At 36.8% G+C, this 20,593-nt stretch overlaps 1 protein-coding gene and 1 long non-coding RNA gene across 2 annotated transcripts; both read right to left on the bottom strand.

The window, feature by feature from the left end:
- Window positions 1-763: 763 nt before the first annotated feature.
- Window positions 764-19,530, bottom strand: LOC137196306 (uncharacterized). The gene is made up of 10 exons (XM_067609175.1): window positions 19,392-19,530; window positions 18,938-19,063; window positions 17,884-18,039; window positions 16,073-16,124; window positions 15,562-15,968; window positions 4,920-5,075; window positions 2,012-2,099; window positions 1,657-1,904; window positions 1,502-1,533; window positions 764-1,387 (listed from the first exon to the last, which is right to left on the bottom strand). The coding sequence occupies exons 1-10, from the start codon at window positions 19,402-19,404 to the stop codon at window positions 1,346-1,348; spliced, it is 1,320 nt and encodes a 439-aa protein (XP_067465276.1). The 5' UTR covers window positions 19,405-19,530; the 3' UTR covers window positions 764-1,345.
- Window positions 6,765-12,742, bottom strand: LOC137196118 (uncharacterized). The gene is made up of 4 exons (XR_010931217.1): window positions 12,398-12,742; window positions 11,989-12,085; window positions 11,592-11,731; window positions 6,765-7,040 (listed from the first exon to the last, which is right to left on the bottom strand). It is a non-coding gene; the product is annotated as an uncharacterized lncRNA (long non-coding RNA).
- Window positions 19,531-20,593: the final 1,063 nt, after the last annotated feature.

Below are 20,593 nucleotides of genomic sequence, written 5' to 3'. Positions count from 1 at the left end.
GAACCAAAACGTCCAGAAACGTCCCTGAAGGGCTGATTAACAGTTACCTGAACATCATGCTGAAAAATGACTAAATACACTTCAAACTGAATATTAGACCACTTCATGTTTTTATATTTGAAGCTGAATCTAAACTATGTGAACTTCTGTGGAGGTTTGGTCTCAGAGTTTGTGTGTTTTCTTGTTTTAATACATTTGAATTAAAACTCACTTGGTATCTCTATCTGGAGAAACATAACCTGGCGGCACTTTGACTCTTTCCATATGTGAACCCTCATAATAACCAGAATTCACTGTCTTTGGCCTGTTTTCTTTAAAGAGACCAAACACAACGGTCAGAGTCTGAGTTAGAAAGTAACTGAACACATTTACTCACATTAACTTTCAGTTTTTAGGTTCTGATACTTTACTTGATTATTTCTTCTCAGAGACTTTTGACTTTTACTGGACTCCATCTATTTTAAACCAACTGAAGGCTGACAGGCTGCAGTCCATGATTCAAGACTTTAATGTCTTTTTTAAAACGTTGAAATGAACACAAAATACACTTTTTTATACATCTATACACATCTTTTATACATTACACATCTTATATACACACTCATACTGTACATTATTACATGTATATCATCAGAAATCAAAATTCTTAGGTCCTTGTAGCTCTTTATGAGTCTGATGAATCACTGTGGTGCACAATCACAACCACAATACATGAACACTAATTAGTACATTTTACAAACCAGTCTGGGTGAATTATAAGTCAATAAATGTTGATGATTAATGAGCTCTTAGTATCAAGACTCTTCAGCAGCTACATTTAGTTTTCATCCAACATGTTTTCACAGGTTTGTAACATTTACTGGTTTAAAGGATGAATCTCTATTTAAAGTTGCTTTTATTTCTATCTTCCCCTGTGTCAGTACTCACAGGGCCGATCCCTCTAGCCTCCATTTTAAAGAGAACAATATAACTCACAGCTGTTGCTCCTGTAAATCCAAAATAAAAATACTTCCACATTCACTTCTGTATGTTTGGTTTGAATCATCTACAGGGATCATTAGATCATTTTAACAAGAAAACTAATCAACACAATAACTTTCAATAGTTTCACAACATCTGACAGTCGTCCTACAACATTTAATAACATCTATGTGAAATAATGATGCAGACTGTAGACAAGCAGCTCTTAGAGGATATTTTCAGTCTGTAGTAAAGTTCAGGAAATCAAACTTGGACTTGTTTTATTTCTCATCACTGCAAAGACAATGTGCTAGAATCCAACCTGGATTGTAAACTGGATTCTAGATCACATTTACTCTGCAGTAGGAGATGTTCCTGATACTGTTTAGCATCTGTTTAGCATCTCTGATGTTTCCTCTCCAAATTCCTTTTGGGTGAAAATAAAGAGATTAATGACATGATTTAATTAATTAAATAAACTGAGCTTTGTCATCTACTAAAGTACATTCATTACAGTATCAAAAAGAGACAACAAACATACCTCTATGGGAATGTCTGCAATTTCATTTTCCTCTATAATAAAACAATGAAAAAAGTCTTAATCAACAATGTCATGACCTGTCAGAAAGTATCATCCATTAAAAATATGATATTTTTTGTATTGTCTAAATACAAACAAATTGCAACAAATCTTACCTGATACTCTCTGAGATCCGTTGAGCTTCTGTAATGTTTCTCCTCCATTTGTTTTTTCCTTTTGGTGAAATATTAAGAGTGGTTTCTTCTTTATGATAAAGCAAACTAATCCAGCTATGACAATTAATAAAAAAAGCACCACAATCACACAGATCACAATTATTGTCCCCTTTGAACTTTGTTCTCCACATTCAGCATCAGCTAAATCAGTTCCTGGTTTGATCAGCTGAAGCTTTAGTGATTCACATCTGGAATGACAGAGGGACATTTTTACAGGAACATTTATAGATTCCACCAATTCATTGCTGTTGTTAGAAACCAGCTGTGTCCACGGCTGATGTCAAGCTTCACTTACTGTGTGTGTGGTTGACAAGATGTAAATGTCCCATCTGAAAATGTTCCATCACTGCAGTCAGTGCACTCAGTGTCCCTGAGAGCTGTTCCTGCACAAATACAAATATACACATTGAAACTACTTCACTTTACATATTATGAAGTCATCACTGTTATATGACATCATCACTGTCATCACATCTGTCTGATTTCATTTCAGTGAAGCTGAAGCTGACACTTGAAAATCACACATCCAATAATAGTCCTTTGTTTAATAATGATTGTTGACAAGTTTTTATATTTCACCATCTTGTCATTCTTGAGCAACAATGGAATCAGATTCATAACCAAACTACTGTTTGAGAGAAAACTACAATGATCCAAATGTCATCAGCTTCACTGCTTCATGCAAATACTTTCAATACTAAAGATATTTATGCTAATATGTTCATGCCAGTAAACAACTAGATTGTCAAGAAATTGTATAAGTTTCATTTTAAGACTTTCAGACTTTTACCTTTTGACCAATGTAACATCCAATAACTGAAATGCTACCTAGGCTAACAAACTGTCCTTCCACTTTCCACTCAGTGATGCATGAAAATAATTTCTGACTTCCATCAGTGGAGGTCAGACACCATCAGCTTCTAGAAGCATGAGGCTTTCAAACCAGTGGTGTAGTGGTGTCTTGGCAGGATAGACTGTGGTCCATGCAGGTCTAACTTTACATACACACAACGACACCTCTGTTTCACACAGTGAACAGATTGGAGAACACACAGAAGTTGGAGAGCTGCTACTATCTTTTTCAAACACCTCAGTCAGTCTTAAGAGGAAAGAAGGTATATTTGAAGACAAGTTGCCAAAGGTGGAAATGAACTAATATATCAAGATGGTGCAGACTGTCCATTGTACCAGAGCAGCTTTTGGTTCTGGTCCTTCATGGACCAATCAGCCCCTCAGTCAGACTGATCATGTTTAGGGCTGACAAGATGTGAAAGAGCTTTGTAGACTTGGCCCCAGAATTGACCTCCTGACCTTTGTGTAGTGCAGCTATGCGGCAGAGTGTGGGAGTCACTGAACAGCCTTTCAAGACAAAGTAGAGCTTGAAGGTTCATCACTGCCCTTGGAAATAGAAGAATGACAACAAGTCTGTGTGAAGGATCTACTAAGTGGACATTTTATGTCATCTTTAGTTGTCATGGAGATGGTTCAGTTGTTAACACACGACCACATGATACATGGTCAGTGGATGACTGGAGAGACCATCTTTAAACAGAGACAGTGGTCACCATCTGCCCCCATATATAACCACCTGTTATCACATGACCAAAGTTCCATACTAAGTCACATGATAACAACTGAACCATCTCCATGACAACTGAGTGAACTCCATTCACTGATGAAGGCCACTAGATGTGGCTGAAAGCTCCAGATTACTTTAAAAAAGTCGATCTTGTGTTAAGAATCTTTTGTCAAATCATAGCATAGAGTTAATGAGGAGAGACTGTTGGGAGCTGCTACATCAGAGTGAAAAGTTCACCACATTCTTTCTTTCCTTTCAGTGTAAAAAAGAGCAGGTATGAGCCGAAACACACCTGCAGTGTACATTGGTCAAAACAGCTGCCCTTGGTATTGTTTTCTCTGTAAATCAAACATCTACTGACTGTGACACGTGTGGACCAATACAATAAGTGGTAATGGAGCATTTGAAAAAGTGAAACACAGGTCTGACACATGGACAGTGGTACTGTTTTCTCATCACTTGCAATGCAGAGCCTTCAGCTATCAGGCTCCTCTTCTATGGAACCATCTACCCGATTCAGTCCGGGGTGCAGACACCCTCTCTATGTTTAAGAGTAGGCTTAAAACTTTCCTTTTTGATAAAGCTTATAGTTAGGGCCGACCAGGCTTGCCTTGGATCAGCCCTTAGTTATGCTGCTATTGGCCTAGACTGCTGGGGGACTTCCCATGATGCACTGAGCTCCTCTCTCCTCCTCCTCCTCTCCATCTGTATGCATTCATGTAACATCAATGCATGTCACTAACTTTGCTTCTTCCCCGGAGTTTTTTGTGCTTTCTCATCTCACAGGAAAAGCTGAGTCCCGGGCCGAACCTTCGCGGTCCTTCACAGTCCTGATGGCATCCTTCCCTGGCTGTTGCTGCTCGTGCTTGTTGTTGTTGTTGTTGTGATTTTTTTCTTCTGTCCCCCCTCCCCCTTTCCCTCTCTCTTTCTCTCGCTCAACCCAACCGGTCAAAGCAGATGGCCGCCCACCAAGAGCCGGGGTCTGCTTGAGGTTTCTACCCGTTAAAGGGGAGTTTTTCCTTACCGCTGTCGCCAAGTGCTGCTCATGGGGGAATTGTTGGGTCTCTGTATATTAAAGAGTACGGTCTTGACCTGCTCTATGTGAAAAGTGCCTTGAGATGACTTCTGTTGTGATATGGCGCTATATAAATAAAAATTGATTGATTGATTGATTGATTGAATTTCTAATTTCTTTCTCTTCCACTTTGGGGCTTTTTCAGTCAGTAGGATGTTGACACAGAGAAGGAAGGAAAGAGGTGTTGAGTTCTAGCTAATAGTGAGAAGCTAAGCTTCTGCTCCCACTCATGTATTCCAGTCACCCTGTACCTTTGTTTGTACCTTTATTTGTTAAAATCATGTTTACTTCACATATACTGCACATAGTCACTAATCAACTACGATGGTTTTACTGGTGCAAAAGTTCCACTTGACAGCAACAAGTTGACTGGTCTGTGTTCAGTTGTGACTTTTTCTACAGAATTATTGAGCTGCTTTTTTCCTGCTATCTAGTGGACAGAAATCAATACGTGCAGCTTTAATAAGCAACTTGTTTGTCAGGTCATGGTGTTCCCATTTAAAACTTCAACTACAACTATAATCTTAAAGTCAGCAGGAGAAAACCAACCTTTTTGTCTGATGTATTGTCCTGGTTGACAGCTTGTGTGTTTCAGTGCTTTCACACAGCCGTCCTCTGTGGAGTCCATACAGTAGAATCCCTCCAGTGGTTGACAAACTGTATTTGATGTTGATGTACATGATGTCTTTATCTGCAGACCAGAACCTGTCAACACATACAGAGGTTACATATGAGATACTAAACTTCTCTTCTGTTAAATCTACTAGACAGCAACAGCATGCTGATCTTTTTTCTGACTTCAAGACAATCTTCAGTTTTTATGACATCTTTGAGAAATGTGAAACAATAGTTTCTCCCATTTATGAATTCATGGGAAAATATCTGCATAAATGAGGGCTGGAGAATAAAACCACCCGTACATATCACCCCGTGGAAATGTGATTTCTGTGAGGAGAGGTCGGTTCTAATATTACTGCAAGTCCCTCTGACACAAAATAGCTCACAGCTGTTTAAAAACTGAGGAAAAAAACAGACGACACCAAAGTCTCAGCTGATAACTTGCTCACAAAACCAAACAAAACAAACTTCAATATCAACGTCAGAATTTGGAAAGTGACAAACTTCTCATGTGACAACAACCTGTTGTGGCACTAAAACTGTCTCACTGGCAGCATTTCATCACATTTCTCTATGTGGTGTTTGTTTCTACATGCAGTCTGTACGTTTAGGCTGTAATAATAAATATAATTATACTATAATATAATTAATAATTATGTATACTAATTAATTATAATTAACTAAATCATTATATACAATATACTATTACTATTATACTATTAATTAATTAATGAATTGTAGTGACTTGATTTCGACAAACAAAAAAAACCTAAGCCTGTTACCGAGATATGTAATTGACGCGTCGTCATGTGGCGGCTCCATGTAGTAAATCAAACATCTGCGGACTTGTGCTTAAGATGTATTTATTTACCACCGTGTACCAATACAGCCTTTGCTATACACACACTTATACCTTTAACTTGCATGAAAACAAACAAAAAAGGCTTAAAGATTAGCCTCGCAAAAAACTGTGTGCTTCTCCCTGAGGAGTAATTGCCTCTTCTTCTACATATATGGATATATGTACAGCAGCATATGTACAATATGCATTTATGTATGCAGTATGCTCCACACAAAAGGAAAAAAAGTGATCATTTATCAATCTCAGAGCAAACTGAAAAAATGACAGCACAGATACAATCCCCTAATCATCACAGGAACCTAATTTTCATGTCATGTAGAGAGGCTAAAATTTCTGCCAATGATATGAATATAAATCTACCTGCATCACACTTTGCACAGGTAAAACACAAGCGTCGAGCAGTGGGATGATTCATGTAGGTTCCATTAATGCAGGGCAGACAGGATATACTTGTGAACTCTGTACAATCTCTTCTAACTCGATATCCTGTGGAGAAGAAACAATTTATTATCATTATAATTATCATATTATTCACATTATATTTTAAATAATTGCTTTTCTCTCTCTGATCCCTCTTGTTCACCAGGTGACAAATATCGTACAAGCATTGTATCTTTCTGTAAATCTTCTGTCATGTCTGAATTAAGAAACAAGGAACATTTAGCTACGTAAAAGTCAGCTGTCAGAAAAAGCATCACTTTGTTTTACTGCTTATAAACAAGCAGTAAACTGTATTGATCAGCCCAGAAGTGATCAATTCTGTAAGTATTGTTGCTGGCAAACATCCTGCTTTTATGTTTCAGTTAGATCTTACCAGCAAGACATCTAGGACAGCATCCTCCCGCTGTTAGGTACTCTGTTGGATGACATGCGAGGATCTGTCCGATGAAGACTTTCAGTATTATTATCTGTGAAGAGTAAAAACAGTTTTTTGTCTCAGTGAAACCTGGTTGAAGTTAAGATATTGTTGAAAACTGTCCTGAATAACTTCCTGCTTTAAGCAGAGAAAGGCAGAATAAAAGACATGACATATACAACACATAACAATGAGGTGGAAAAGAAGAAATGGAGGAATAAAACATGTGATGGTGATAACTGAAAGTGAAGGGAAGGTCAGTGGAGGAGGATGTCAATGGAGGCAAGAAGAAGGAAGAGAGGACCTGAGGGGAGAAGATGACGGCCAGGTAGGACTGAAAAAAGAAGATGAAGATATGGAGACGAAGATGATTTCAGAAATGACTGAACAGTAAAATGACCAAAGAACACTTTTTTCCTTCCACTTTATGACTAACTGATTTTTAACTTTAAACAATCATTTGTATCATTGAGGTTTTACATTTTTACACTTCTGAGCAGTTTAATGTTATTTGTACAGTTTTATTCACTATGTGTGAAGAAGCATTTTTGCACTTTCAAAAAGTGAAAAAAGTCCTTGATGTGAGACCAGTCCTACACTACTATATAACATAGTTACAATTACACATAATCATATGTCTTCAATAGCTTTAAATACATTTATAAACAGTTTTAAAACTGCTTTACATGTGAAACAGTTAATAAATGCTTTATAACACACTGTGATATTGTGTGTGAAATGTCTTATAATTGTTCTTCATTATAAATGGTTTTATACTTCAACCTAACAAGACTAGATCAAAACCTAGTATATGTCTGGACTGTGTATGGTCACTGTGTCAAACTGTGTCCATTACAGTGATAGTCAGTTGTTGTGTCTATAATGTGAATTACTGGATATTAAATGCTCATCAGCAATTTTCGGTTCCAGTAATGTTTACTGAAGTAGCAACATATGACATGGTTAAGCTACGTTTGAGTAAAAAATAAGGTTATAAATACAGTTGCAAGAACAATACTTTCCACTCATATCTTGAGATGTTTGATTTTATTATTTTAATTTTAATAATAACTATCTTATTATCTGTTGACTCCCCCTGCTCTGTCATCTGTTTTTCTCTCTCTTGTTTTCACTCTGCATTGAGTGTTTTGCATTATGATGGTTATTCGGGGTGTTTTAACTGTACGCTCTCCCTCCTGCCTCTGTGCACTTTTTTTCTGCCTCTTTCCTGGTCGTTTTCATGGAGGCTGCGGTGTAAATTGTAAATGAAAGTTTTGACAGCATTTTGGTTGCAAGTTCAGGAGGCTTATCTCCTGCCGGCTGCTGCCAGCGCTGCCAGAGAGTCGATCACACTGGACGGTAGAGAGGGAGACATAGAAACGCTGGTACGCTTCTGTTTAAACAGGAGTTTAACTGACTTCTCTGCATTTAACACTGAAGCTACGAGTCTCAGAGCTCAGAGCAGAAACACAGTCACTCTGCATCATGCAGCTATCCTCCACTTCTATCATCTTACGCTGATTCATTCTGAAAGAGCAACGACCAATGAGGAAACTCAAACACTAGGCCAGCCTCACTCTCTCAGGGACTACTGCGGTTAAAGGGCTGGTCTGTGGCTGGTCCAGCCAAAAAAGGATTTGTACATGTATATAATTATATCTTAATGATTATCACACTATAAATGTATCCTAAACTATTATAAGGACGTTTCAAATATTCATATTATCAACAACACAAATCATAATTAATATTGTTGGCAATCCATCATCTATCTATCTTTCAGATTTTAGAGAAGCAACTCTACTGGTTTGTCCTCCTCTTGTCACTATGAATTCTTTTCCAGGAGTCTGCAGTTTGTCATTATTTATACATTAAAAGTCAGTGTTCAGCACTTCACCTTGTCAATAATCCCCTGACCGCCCCAAACCAGCCTCGTTACGTCACACTGGTATCAGAGAGGCGTAATTTAGCACTCAAATTTTTGTTTGCTCAGTATATTCAAGACTTAAAACAAAGTGGTCACAAGGAGAGGATGACTTAATAAGCTGCATTTATTGCATAGCAACGCAGAGCATAGCATCCACAGTTTTGGAGGAAAACATTGATATATTTGTTTGTCCGTCATCCGTGTTAGAGCTTTTTCTCTTTTTAGGCGGTGCCATGCTCATGTTAGCTAACCTGCATCCCATACGCTCTCATTAGTAATTTAAAGGGACTCTGATAGCAGTGGCACTCTTTCACATCAAGAGTTTCCCAGGCAACAACACAGAGGTTGACTCATGTTTCAGAACAGTGTTGTACAGAGGCTCCCAAACACATATGATTATTGATTTCCGAATGAGTGGATATTTGGCCTCATTTTTGGCATTCAAAAAATATTTTTTGGCCTGGTGGGTTTTCTCGTTGACCCGGTGGTCCACCAGGACTGTACAATTACAGGGGAAACACTGGACTTTATTGAGCAAAATAAAAATAGTGAAAACGCAGTAAGACCACTTGTATTGTGACTGTTTCATCAGGGTCTCAGATTGAATCCATCCATGTAAATGTTAGAGGTCCACCGATTAACAGCCTGAACAATTACTGGATCAGATTTTCAGTATTTTTACAATTATCTGAATTGTTTTTTGTTTTTTCTGATTGCTGAAGGTCACCTAGGGGGATCCTGGGGGCTTGTTCCCCTGTAATTTTTTTTTTTTTTTTAATGGTGCATTCTGGCCATGATTTTTATCCCTGGCAACTGAACAAAACACTATTAGGCCTACTTATTCTAACTATCCAACTATATTTTAGAATAAAAATAACACAAATATCTGTGCTTATTATCTTTATCAACTTTAAAGGCAACAGAATCTACATCAGTCAGTAGCTGTGTTTCCATTATTTTATATGCATTTGACGTTTCGTATTAAAGAAGTTTAATGGAAATGCCAAAATTCGAAAAATAACTTCCTGAATTTCGCAAAAAAGGTTTTGCCCTCCCTTGAGTGGATTTTAGAAATGTCAAAAAAGAGTGTGTGCACAAATAGGTAATGGAAACACATTTATCTAAATAAATAATGACGTAGCGAACGTTTAACTCAAATGACTGATCAGCTATTTCCACTCTCCGTGTCTCCAGGGAGCATGAAGCATTAACAATATTAGCTGACATGAAAGAACAGTTAAGACTCGGCTGACTGAAACAAATTCTTGAAGACTTCTCTCTTCAAGGCAACATAAATATTTGCTTTGTTTTCGGTTGGCAACGTTTACTTCTTCTACTCAGTTTACTGGTGGATTATCAAGGCTTATACCACCATCTTCTGATGAAGCTATGCGCTTCATAATCTAGTTTATTCACCTCAGATTAGTTGATGAAAACGCAGCTAATTCTCATTTTCCTTTTTGCAACATTTCAAAAGTTTGCTTCAATTCTCTTGTGAATCTAAAGGAAACACAGCTATTAAAAGAAAAAAGTTAAAATTCTGTCACTTTCATATTAACATATGTGACTGCACACTGACAATCACTTCTCTTATCAATACCCCTTATCGGTCCTTTTTTATTACTAAATAATTGCTTTTTAAAAAAGAATTTATTATATTTTAAATATTACTAAACATTGTTTCTAGAGCAGCAACAGTAATGTTTATAACAGAAAAGTTACCATATAAACTCAATAATATCTAAACTAATCTAAAATGTAGATAAAAAAATAATATGCAAGACATTGAAATACTGAGTGATTTCTAACATCCATAGATAAATAGTGCATCACTAGTTTCTAAACTGCTAGAATCTGCTTTTCTCCCTGCGTACAAGTGTGAGGCACACAGCAAATCACAAGACTCAGTGTCATGAGGAAATGAAAGAGCATTTGTTGCAGCAAAATCAGTTACACAAGTTCTCAATTCTGTGAAACAAATGTCTAACATGTGTTAATCTCTTCTTTCTCCTTAACTGAACTGGTAAAGTCCAGCAGAATGCTGCTACAAAAGAGTGAAAACTGTGCCAAAATGTTTGTTCTCTTATCTTATAAGATTGACACATGAGAAGGACCACATGTCAACAGGGGCAATGGTGAACATTGTGTTGTCCCCAAGTTCATTTATTGATCCATAATTTAACAACTTGACCACAGCAAAAAAAAAAAAATGTTGGCTATGATGTTATTTCTTATACGTCACTTACCAGAGCCGGTCAAACTCTCAGTCTCAACCCACAACTACTAGTAACATTACTGAAATGTGTCCTGAATCTGTTTCTTCTAACTGTTAGAAATGTGCAGGATTGTTGTAGGAGACTTAAGGTGTAATGGAACTGCATCTAAAGCCTGTTAATTCATACACTGACTGCTTAGATAGTGAACAATTGTCAGAGTTAAACAGTCATTTCTATTATTATCGTACATATTCAGCTATAGTGATCATTAGTAATGAAGTAGCCTAGTTCTGAATGACAGGTTCCCTGCTATCACATGTTGTTAATATATAGCATTTATTGAAATTAACTAAAGGCTTTCCAAAGCTTTTTACTGTAATAAATGAAGCATCACTGTGTGTTAAAATCATGTGTTCTAAATTTTGATGGCAAGATTTTCATTTTTACTGCAAATGTATATCGGTTCTTCATATCGGTTATTGGTCTCCTTGATTACTAATAATCGATATCGACCCTGAAAAACCATATCAGTCGACCCCTAGTGAATGCAGCATTCAGATTGTACTTAATGTGTTTGTGTAGATCTGTGTCAGTCCCCAGTCTCATTAGAGAGTAGTTTGAAAACATTATTAATATTACTAATATGTAATGCAGCTGATTTTGAGCTGTTGGATGTATCAGAGCTGTTCAACAACACATGACCCCCACCAGCCCCCCCTCCTTTTGTTATAAACTATTTTACCAACAAAGTTGCAGCTGTCAAAGGTTTTCTTCTCAAAGTCATTTTGTGGATCAAGTTGACAGTTTTGATGAGCTGAAGACATCATCTCACTGAGATTTGGGATGAAGAGAGACGTCACATCCAAATCTGAGGGACAGAATCTAGAAACAAAAAGAAAACATATAAATACTGCACTAAACAGTAAGTAACCTGGTTACTGTGGGTAAGAGATTAAGAGTAACTGGGTTAACAAGTAGATTTCTACTGGAAAACCTCTGATTTCTAGTCAGGTTTAAACTATCTGCACATGAAAAGCTGCAGAACTGGTTTAAAGCAGGTTGAGCCTTTTTCTCTCCTTTAGTGAGATTAAACTGAACATTAACCTTTGGCCTTGTACACGGCTCATATTTCAACTCACTGCCATGTTCCAAGGTTAAACCTCAGTCGTGTTTGTTTCCTGTCAAAGCTCCTTCAGTCATGTCACTGAGTCTCCTTACTTGTGATTTAAACTGAAACTGAAAGGTTTAAATCACTGAACAGCAGGCTAAAGGATATTTTAATTGTTACAGTTTACAATGTTCTCTTACAAAACGTTATTAACAAAACCAATATAGGCAACAAGCAAGCAGACGTCACAGCTTTAACAAAAGATCCGTCGTATTATATCCAGAATCAGAGCCACGACTGTAATCTGACTGCTGGTGTCCAAACAGTTTTCTAATATATTTTACCAACATTTTAGTGAAGTCAGCGACATTAACAGCGACACAATACTTTTGTTAAATACTGTAGTTTGAAACAACAACATAACATTTCAGCCTTCTTACTTGATTGCTGTATAACATAGCCGACAAGCGCCGGACTTCCCCGTTTTTGCTTCACTAAGGAGGCATTATGTTGCGGTGCGAGAGGGAACTGGCCAGGATTCATGGTACTTGCGGGCGGGGCCAGCAAGGGAAATAGTACGGAGCAAACACCAGTGACTCAGCCACGGAACGAGAGAGGGGCGTCAACTGAAGTTTAAGGAATGCTTGATCGTCATGTCATTCACGTAGATGTCAGCTAGTTGCCGGAAGTTCTCGACAGGCAATTTGAAAGCATATAAACAGAGAGACAGAACTGTGTTTTTTGTTGGTAATTAGTGGTCAATAAATGTATTGACCATATATATATATGTAGTTACATTAATATGTTTGTTTAAAAAGTAAAATTCGTTAAGATTTGAGGATTAGTGTGAACTTCTGTTACCTGCCTTGTTGACATATTTGATATATTTTAGGCTAACATTACCTTGGTTAAGAGCGTGTTGTTCTTGTTTATATTGCTTTGATTTTTTTTAATTATGTTCTTAAAGTTGTATGGTAGTCAAGACCAATCACATCCTGATGGATATTGATATATTTAGAGGGAGGGGAAGGGATGTTTCAAAATTCATCTCTACCATTTCTTTAATTCATGGTGGTTTCAGTAATCCCATGGTAATTGAGGGCCTATGTAATCTTAATGATTTACGCAATCTTTGGCTTTCAAATAGGAGAGAAGACCAACAGGTGACTATCAATGATTGTCAACTGACAGCACGATGGCTCAATGGACTAACAGCAGCAGCACAATGATGTTAAGTGTGTTGTTTTACGAAATCCATTGCAAATAAGTGGAATTAAATTAATCTTTCTGTATACAATTCTTATGTGCCCCTGCACTTATACATTGATACATAATATATTCATATTCAAAACAACTGTATCCACTTTTTGAATGCAAAAGGCAGAAGTTTCTCTTTAATACGTAATTCACGTGTCGAAACGTATATATTCAACGTTTCTGTGGTTTGCAGAAACGTTCAATGCCAACGTTTTCTTCTGGCGACTGGGTTGAACACTTCCTACATTATTTGGTCAAGATTAATTGTTATTGAACCCATTTTGTAAAGTTGCTGTGTTTTTCTTAAATGTTTTGTTATCGACAATGGTTGACGAAGTGACGAAGTGACAAGTGCGGACTGATGAACTTCCTTAAACTGGGTGTGACAGTTAAAACTGTAGTTTGTTGTTTTTAGTGACAAATGTTCGTTTGGTATCTTCATGAACATCAGACAACACTGTCCGTCACAAAACATCAGTCAGCGGGAGGAGGAGCTGATATTTACAGCAGATTTCAGCCATCACTCTGTTCGACTGAGCACTAGTCAGTGAGTTTAACAAAAGATAATCAGATAATGACAAATGATCTACATCCTGAAATTAAAGATGTTCTGAAGAACACTGAGGAACAGTGTTGTGAATCAATGGAGCCTCAAAATTGGCCAAATAAAGACAGATCAGTAGTTTCATTATACACAGAATGTTTATAACATTCATCAGGAAATCACAATAAAGTCACATGATTTATTTCCATTGCTGTCCTGAAGTCTAGTCAGGAGAAAGGAGTGAAATGAATATATACAATTTTACACAAATACAACACAATAAAAACATCAAAAAGTATACAATCATGAAAATAATAAAAACTACACAGGTACAGACACCTGTCCTAAAAAAGATGTTTCACTATGTGAACTTACTCAGGATCCTTTTTTTCACCTCTTTTTTAAAACTATTCAGATAATTAGCAGGTTTCATTTTGCTCTGCTCCTACATCAACCATTTAGACTCTACAGGAAAGATGTGACTGTATCCATCCCATAAGGCCTCTCTATTAAAACCTGTTGCCTTTAGTTTCTACATTAATATCTGGTGATTCACTGTGTCGGAGGCTTTTTGCAGGTCGAGCATCATCATTCTATAATACTTTCCACTGTCAACTTCCTTTTTAATGAGGTTGGTTAAATAAATCATGTAAGTCTCATTTGTGTAAGACTGTTTAAAACCTGACTGATAATCATATCAAATATTAAACTGGTTAACATATTTCAAAATCTGTTCATAAAAGGCTCTTTCCAGGATTTTACTGAAAAGCTCTCTGCAACCATAACTTTATATATCTTATATAGATTGATATTCATGTTTATATTTAAGCTTTTCCTTGGTCCCTAATGACTTGAGGGTTGTTCACAACTTTTTTGAATTATTTTTTTATTCTTCTACCTTTGTCCTAAAGTCAGACTTCTTGGCTTCGTCTACCATTCTTTGCACTTTATTTCTAAGATTTTTGTATTTAATATAAAAATATTTAATATAAAAATTCTTCTATGATCTTTTATTACTATAATTCTCAAATAAATAGTGTCTAGAATCTTTATTTATCCAATGTTGAGTTCTCAGTTTAATCTTCACCTCTTTTAATGGAGCAATTTTATCTAAAACCTGAAGAAAATGACTCTGGAAGTGATTCAGTGCTTTAACTACATCACAACTATCCATAACGTTACACCGATCCATGTTCTTAAGCATATTCTTGAATTTATCAATATCATACCTTCTAAGGGTTTTACTTTTAATAGAATTGTGACAGTTCATTGGGGTCGTCCTAACTTTCCTTGTACAGTAGGTTAAAAAATGATCAGTGATTCCATAAACAATGACACCAATATGAGAGATTTGACATTTGTCTGATACCATAATAAGATCAACAGCAGTTTGACTGTGTTCACTAATTCTAGTAGGATCATTTATTAATTGTGTGAGACCAAATGTCTTCAGGAAGTTTAACAGTGCATAATGCAGTGAACCATTTTCATTCAAAATATCAATATTCACATCATCCAATAAAATAACAACAAAGTTTCTCTGGTCAGGAGTTCTATATAAAGCACCAGTCAGTATCGGTTCAGTAAGTAAAATATCAATCAAAGCTGCTTCAAGCTGATCATTATTTAAATCAGCTCTTGCATTAAATTCTATATTCAATCTCACATATATACTTCCTCCTCCTCCTCCTCCTCCTCTTCTCCTTCTGTCCTTATGAATGATTGAAAAGTTTTCAATTTCCACTTCAGTGTCTCTGATGGAGTCTATCCAGGTTTCAGTAAAGCACAATATAGTGTCATTACCTTTACATGCAAGTACACAGATTTCATCTGTCTTTGGTCGTAGGCTGCAAACATTTAGGTGCAAACAGTGCAGATCCTTAGACGTGAAGGCAGGAATCTGCACTTCAGCCAAGTCCAAGGTCTTCTCTGTGCCAGCTGCTAGCAGCGGTCCCTGTAGCGTCTCCTCTGGTGTGTGTTTGAGGGCTTTATGCCTTTCCATGAAGAAATTAATAGTTTCACAACACCCGATAGTCGGCCTACAGCATTCATATAAAATGTCATTACTGTCAGCTGAACTGTGGTATGTAGGAGAATCATGAAGGATCCCAACCATCCTGATAACAGCCTTTTCTCCCTGCTGCAGTTGGGAAGAAAGTATCAGATACAGCAGGCCAGAACTGAGAGGCTCCCTCAGGCCACCAGGATCTTAGAGGCCACTGCTCGAGACACTGAAAAGACATCACAGAGTGTAGCTCAGCCAGACAGTCATCAGTCAATGTACATTTCAAGAGAAAACACACTGCTGTCTTACCTGATACTGTCTGACATCTGGGTAGCAACTCTGTCGTGTCCTCTCCAGTTTCCTTTTTGGTGAAATATTAAAGAGATTAATGACATGATTTAATTAGTTTGATAAACTGAACTTTGTCATCTACTAAAGTACATTCATTACAGTGTTAAAAAGAGACAACAACAAACACATCTCAATAGAATTGCCTGCATTCCCATTTATTTCTATAATAAAACAATGAAAAAAGTCTTAATCAACAATGTCATGACCTGTCAGAAAGTATCATCCATCAAAACTATGATAATGTTTGTATTGTCTAAATACAAACAAATAGCAACAAATCTTACCTGATATCCTCTTTCTGATGAAGTAAACTGATACAGACGTTCCAATTAATAAAAAAGAGACAAAAAAAAAGAGAAAAGAAAACTACAATGATCCAAATGTCATCAGCTTCACTGCTTCATGCAAATACTTTCAATACTAAAGATATTTATGCTAATATGTTCATGCCAGTAAACAACTAGATTGTCAAGAAATTGTATAAGTTTCATTTTAAGACTTTCAGACTTTTACCTTTTGACCAATGTAACATCCATTTTGTCTGGTGAAGGTAGTTATGACATGAAAACAAGGAAAGTGATTCATGAAGAGAAAACTATGTTTTTGTGTCCAAATAAAACAAATCTGTCCTGACAGAAAGAGCAAGATTTCTCTGCTTTTGTCTGCTGTTGAATCAATGTTGTCCACAACGTTCCTGCAGGTGTGTCAGGCTCCTCACATTCACCATATAGAGCAAACTTTCTCTATGACTATTACAACAGGAACAGAAACCTTCCTAACTAGATAAAGACTGGATCAGAACGGCTGCTGTCTCTGACTCACCTACGTTTCAATCGCCAGACAAAGTCCAAAACAGAAACGACCAATCAGACGTTTCTGTTTTGGCACCATGTCCTATCTGAACGCTGCTGTGAGGGCTGCAGCATGGCAGGTACCAGTGAGCACAGGACACCAACAACTGAAATGCTTCTAGAAGCATGAGGCTTTCAAACCAGTGGTGTAGTGGTGTCTTGGCAGGGTAGACTGTGGTCCATGCAGGTCTAACTTTACATACACACAACGACACCTCTGTTTCAAACAGTGAACAGATTGGAGAACACACAGAAGTTGGAGAGCTGCTACTATCTTTACTATCTCAAACACCTCAGTCCGTCTTAAGAGGAAAGAAGGTATATTTGAAGACAGGTTGCCAAAGGTGGAAATGAACTAATATATCAAAATGGTGCAGACTGTCCATTGTACCAGAGCAGCTTTTGGTTCTGGTCCTTCATGGACCAATCAGCCCCTCTGTCAGACTGATCATGTTTAGGATTGACAAGATGTGAAAGAGCTTCGTAGACTTCGCCCCAGAATTGACCTCCTGACCTTTGTGTAGTGCACCTATGCAGCAGAGTGTGGGAGTCACTGAACAGCCTTTCAAGACAAAGTAGAGCTTGAAGGTTCATCACTGCCCTTGGAAATAGAAGAATGACAACAAGTCTGTGTGAAGGATCTACTAAGTAATAATAATACTTATGTATGCACATAGTCACTAATCAACTATGATGGTTTTACTGGTGCAAAAGTTCCACTTGACAGCAACAAGTTGACTGGTCTGTGTTCAGTTGTGACTTTTTCTACAGAATTATTGAGCTGCTTTTTTCCTGCTATCTAGTGGACAGAAATCAATACGTGCAGCTTTAATAAGCAACTTGTTTGTCAGGTCATGGTGTTCCCATTTAAAACTTCAACTACAACTATAATCTTAAAGTCAGCATGAGAAAACCAACCTTTTTGTCTGATGTATTGTCCTGGTTGACAGCTTGTGTGTTTCAGTGCTTTCACACAGCCGTCCTCTGTGGAGTCCATACAGTAGAATCCCTCCAGTGGTTGACAAACTGTATTTGATGTTGATGTACATGATGTCTTTATCTGCAGACCAGAACCTGTCAACACATACAGAGGTTACATATGAGATACTAAACTTCTCTTCTGTTCAATCTACTAGACAGCAACAGCATGCTGATCTTTTTTCTGACTTACAGACAATCTTCAGTTTTTATGACATCTTTGGGAAATGTGAAACAATAGTTTCTCCCATTTATGAATTCATGGGAAAATATCTGCATAAATGAGGGCTGGAGAATAAAACCGCCCGTACATATCACCCCATGGAAATGTGATTTCTGTGAGGAGAGGTCGCTTCTAATATTACTGCAAGTCCCTCTGACACAAAATAGCTCACAGCTGTTTAAAAACAGGAAAAAAACAGACGACACCAAAGTCTCAGCTGATAACTTGCTCACAAAACCAAACAAAACCAACTTCAACATCAACGTCAGAATTTGGAAAGTGACAAACTTCTCATGTGACAACAGCCTGTTGTGGCACTAAAATTGTATATATAATATATTAATTAATTATAAACATATGTATATATAATTATTATTTAATTAAGCAGTAATGTGCTTCAACAGTGAGCAGTATGCTCCACACAAAAGGAAAAAAGTGATTATTGATCAATCTCAGATTAAACTGAGAAAACAACAGCACAGATACAATCCTCTAATCATCATTTTCCTCATTGTTGTCATGTAGAAATTTAATGTTACAGTTTTATTGGGAAACTTGCTTGTTAGGCTCTAATTTCCACTGTGGAAGTTGTCTCAAGGCAGTAGACTCGTCATGCTGAGTCTCTGCATCTTCATAATGAAGCCGCCAACCAGACAGTTTATTCACTTCTTACAGCATTGACAGTGAGACTTGCAGTAAAAAAAGCTTCTTACTGGCCTTAAATCGATACTAAGGCTTAAATATCTGTCAATAATATGAATATAAATCTACCTGAATCACAGTTTCCACAGGTTAAACACTGTTTAAGTCTAGTGGGCTGATTCATGTAGGTTCCATCAGTGCAGGGCAGACAGGATGTACTTCTGAACTCTGTACAATCTGTTTTAACTCGACTTCCTGTGGAGAAGAAACAATTTATTATCATTATAATTATCATATTATTCACATTATATTTTAAATAATTGCTTTTCTCTCTCTGATCCCTCTTGTTCACCAGGTGACAAATATCGTACAAGCATTGTATCTTTCTGTAAATCTTCTGTCATGTCTGAATTAAGAAACAAGGAACATTTAGCTACGTAAAAGTCAGCTGTCAGAAAAAGCATCACTTTGTTTTACTGCTTATAAACAAGCAGTAAACTGTATTGATCAGCCCAGAAGTGATCAATTCTGTAAGTATTGTTGCTGGCAAACATCCTGCTTTTATGTTTCAGTTAGATCTTACCAGCAAGACACATAGGACAGCATTCTTCTCCTATTTGGTACTCTGTTGGACGACATGTGAGGATCTGTCCAATGAAGACTTTCAGTATTATTATCTGTGAAGAGTAAAAACAGTTTTTTGTCTCAGTGAAACCTGGTTGAAGTTAAGATATTGTTGAAAACTGTCCTGAATAACTTCCTTCTTTAAGCAGAGAAAGGCAGAATAAAAGACATGACATATACAACACATAACAATGAGGTGGAAAAGAAGAAATGGAGGAATAAAACATGTGATGGTGATAACTGAAAGTGAAGGGAAGGTCAGTGGAGGAGGATGTCAATGGAGGCAAGAAGAAGGAAGAGAGGACCTGAGGGGAGAAGATGACGGCCAGGTAGGACTGAAAAAAGAAGATGAAGATATGGAGACGAAGATGATTTCAGAAGACGACTGAACAGTAAAATGACCAAAGAACACTTTTTTCTTTCCACTTTATGACTAACTGATTTTTAACTTTAAACAATCATTTGTATTATTGAGTTTTTACATTTTTACACTTCTGAGCAGTTTAATGTTATTTGTACAGTTTTATTCACTATGTGTGAAGAAGCATTTTGGCACTTTCAAAAAGTGAAAAAAGTCCTTGATGTGAGACCAGTCCTACACTACTATATAACATAGTTACAATTACACATAATCATATGTCTTCAATAGCTTTAAATACATTTGTAAACAGTTGTTATAAGTTGATATATAAATATCTTACAATTGTTCTTCATTATAAATAGTTTTAATCTCCAACCTAAAAAGGATTTGTACATGTGCATAATCACTTCTTAATGATTATCACACTATACATTTGTCTTAAATTATTATAAGGACATTTCAAATATTCATAGTTATCAACAATTCAAATCATAATTAATATTGTTGGCAACTCATCATCCATCTATCTATCTTTCAGATTTTAGAGAAGCAAAGCACTCTGGTTTGTCCTCCTCTTGTCACTATGAATTCTTTTCCAGGAGTCTGCAGTTTGTCATTTACCTTAAACTGAAGCTTGTAAATATTTGATTTATGTTTACTGATCTCAGCAGAGTTTTATGAATACAGAACTATCCATAAATTATGGTGACGCCTCTGTGAACCAGCAGGGGGAAACCTCACATCTACTTATACTAGTGATGAGACTGGAGAATTTATTCAGTTCTCAGCAGGCATTAAAG

The sequence above is a fragment of the Thunnus thynnus genome, chromosome 13 (assembly GCF_963924715.1).
Source record: "Thunnus thynnus chromosome 13, fThuThy2.1, whole genome shotgun sequence".
NCBI classification, from domain to species: domain Eukaryota; kingdom Metazoa; phylum Chordata; class Actinopteri; order Scombriformes; family Scombridae; genus Thunnus; species Thunnus thynnus.
The sequence above is the reverse complement of the archived record's forward strand: the minus strand, read 5'-3'. Positions and strand labels throughout refer to the sequence as shown.

Coding starts and splice junctions, on each gene's coding strand:
- LOC137196306 (XM_067609175.1), bottom strand. Junction 16,125..17,883: donor ACAATACATCAGACAAAAAG/GTTGGTTTTCTC, acceptor TTCACCAAAAAG/GAAACTGGAGAGGACACGAC. Junction 1,905..2,011: donor TCTTGTCAACCACACACACA/GTAAGTGAAGCT, acceptor CTGTCATTCCAG/ATGTGAATCACTAAAGCTTC.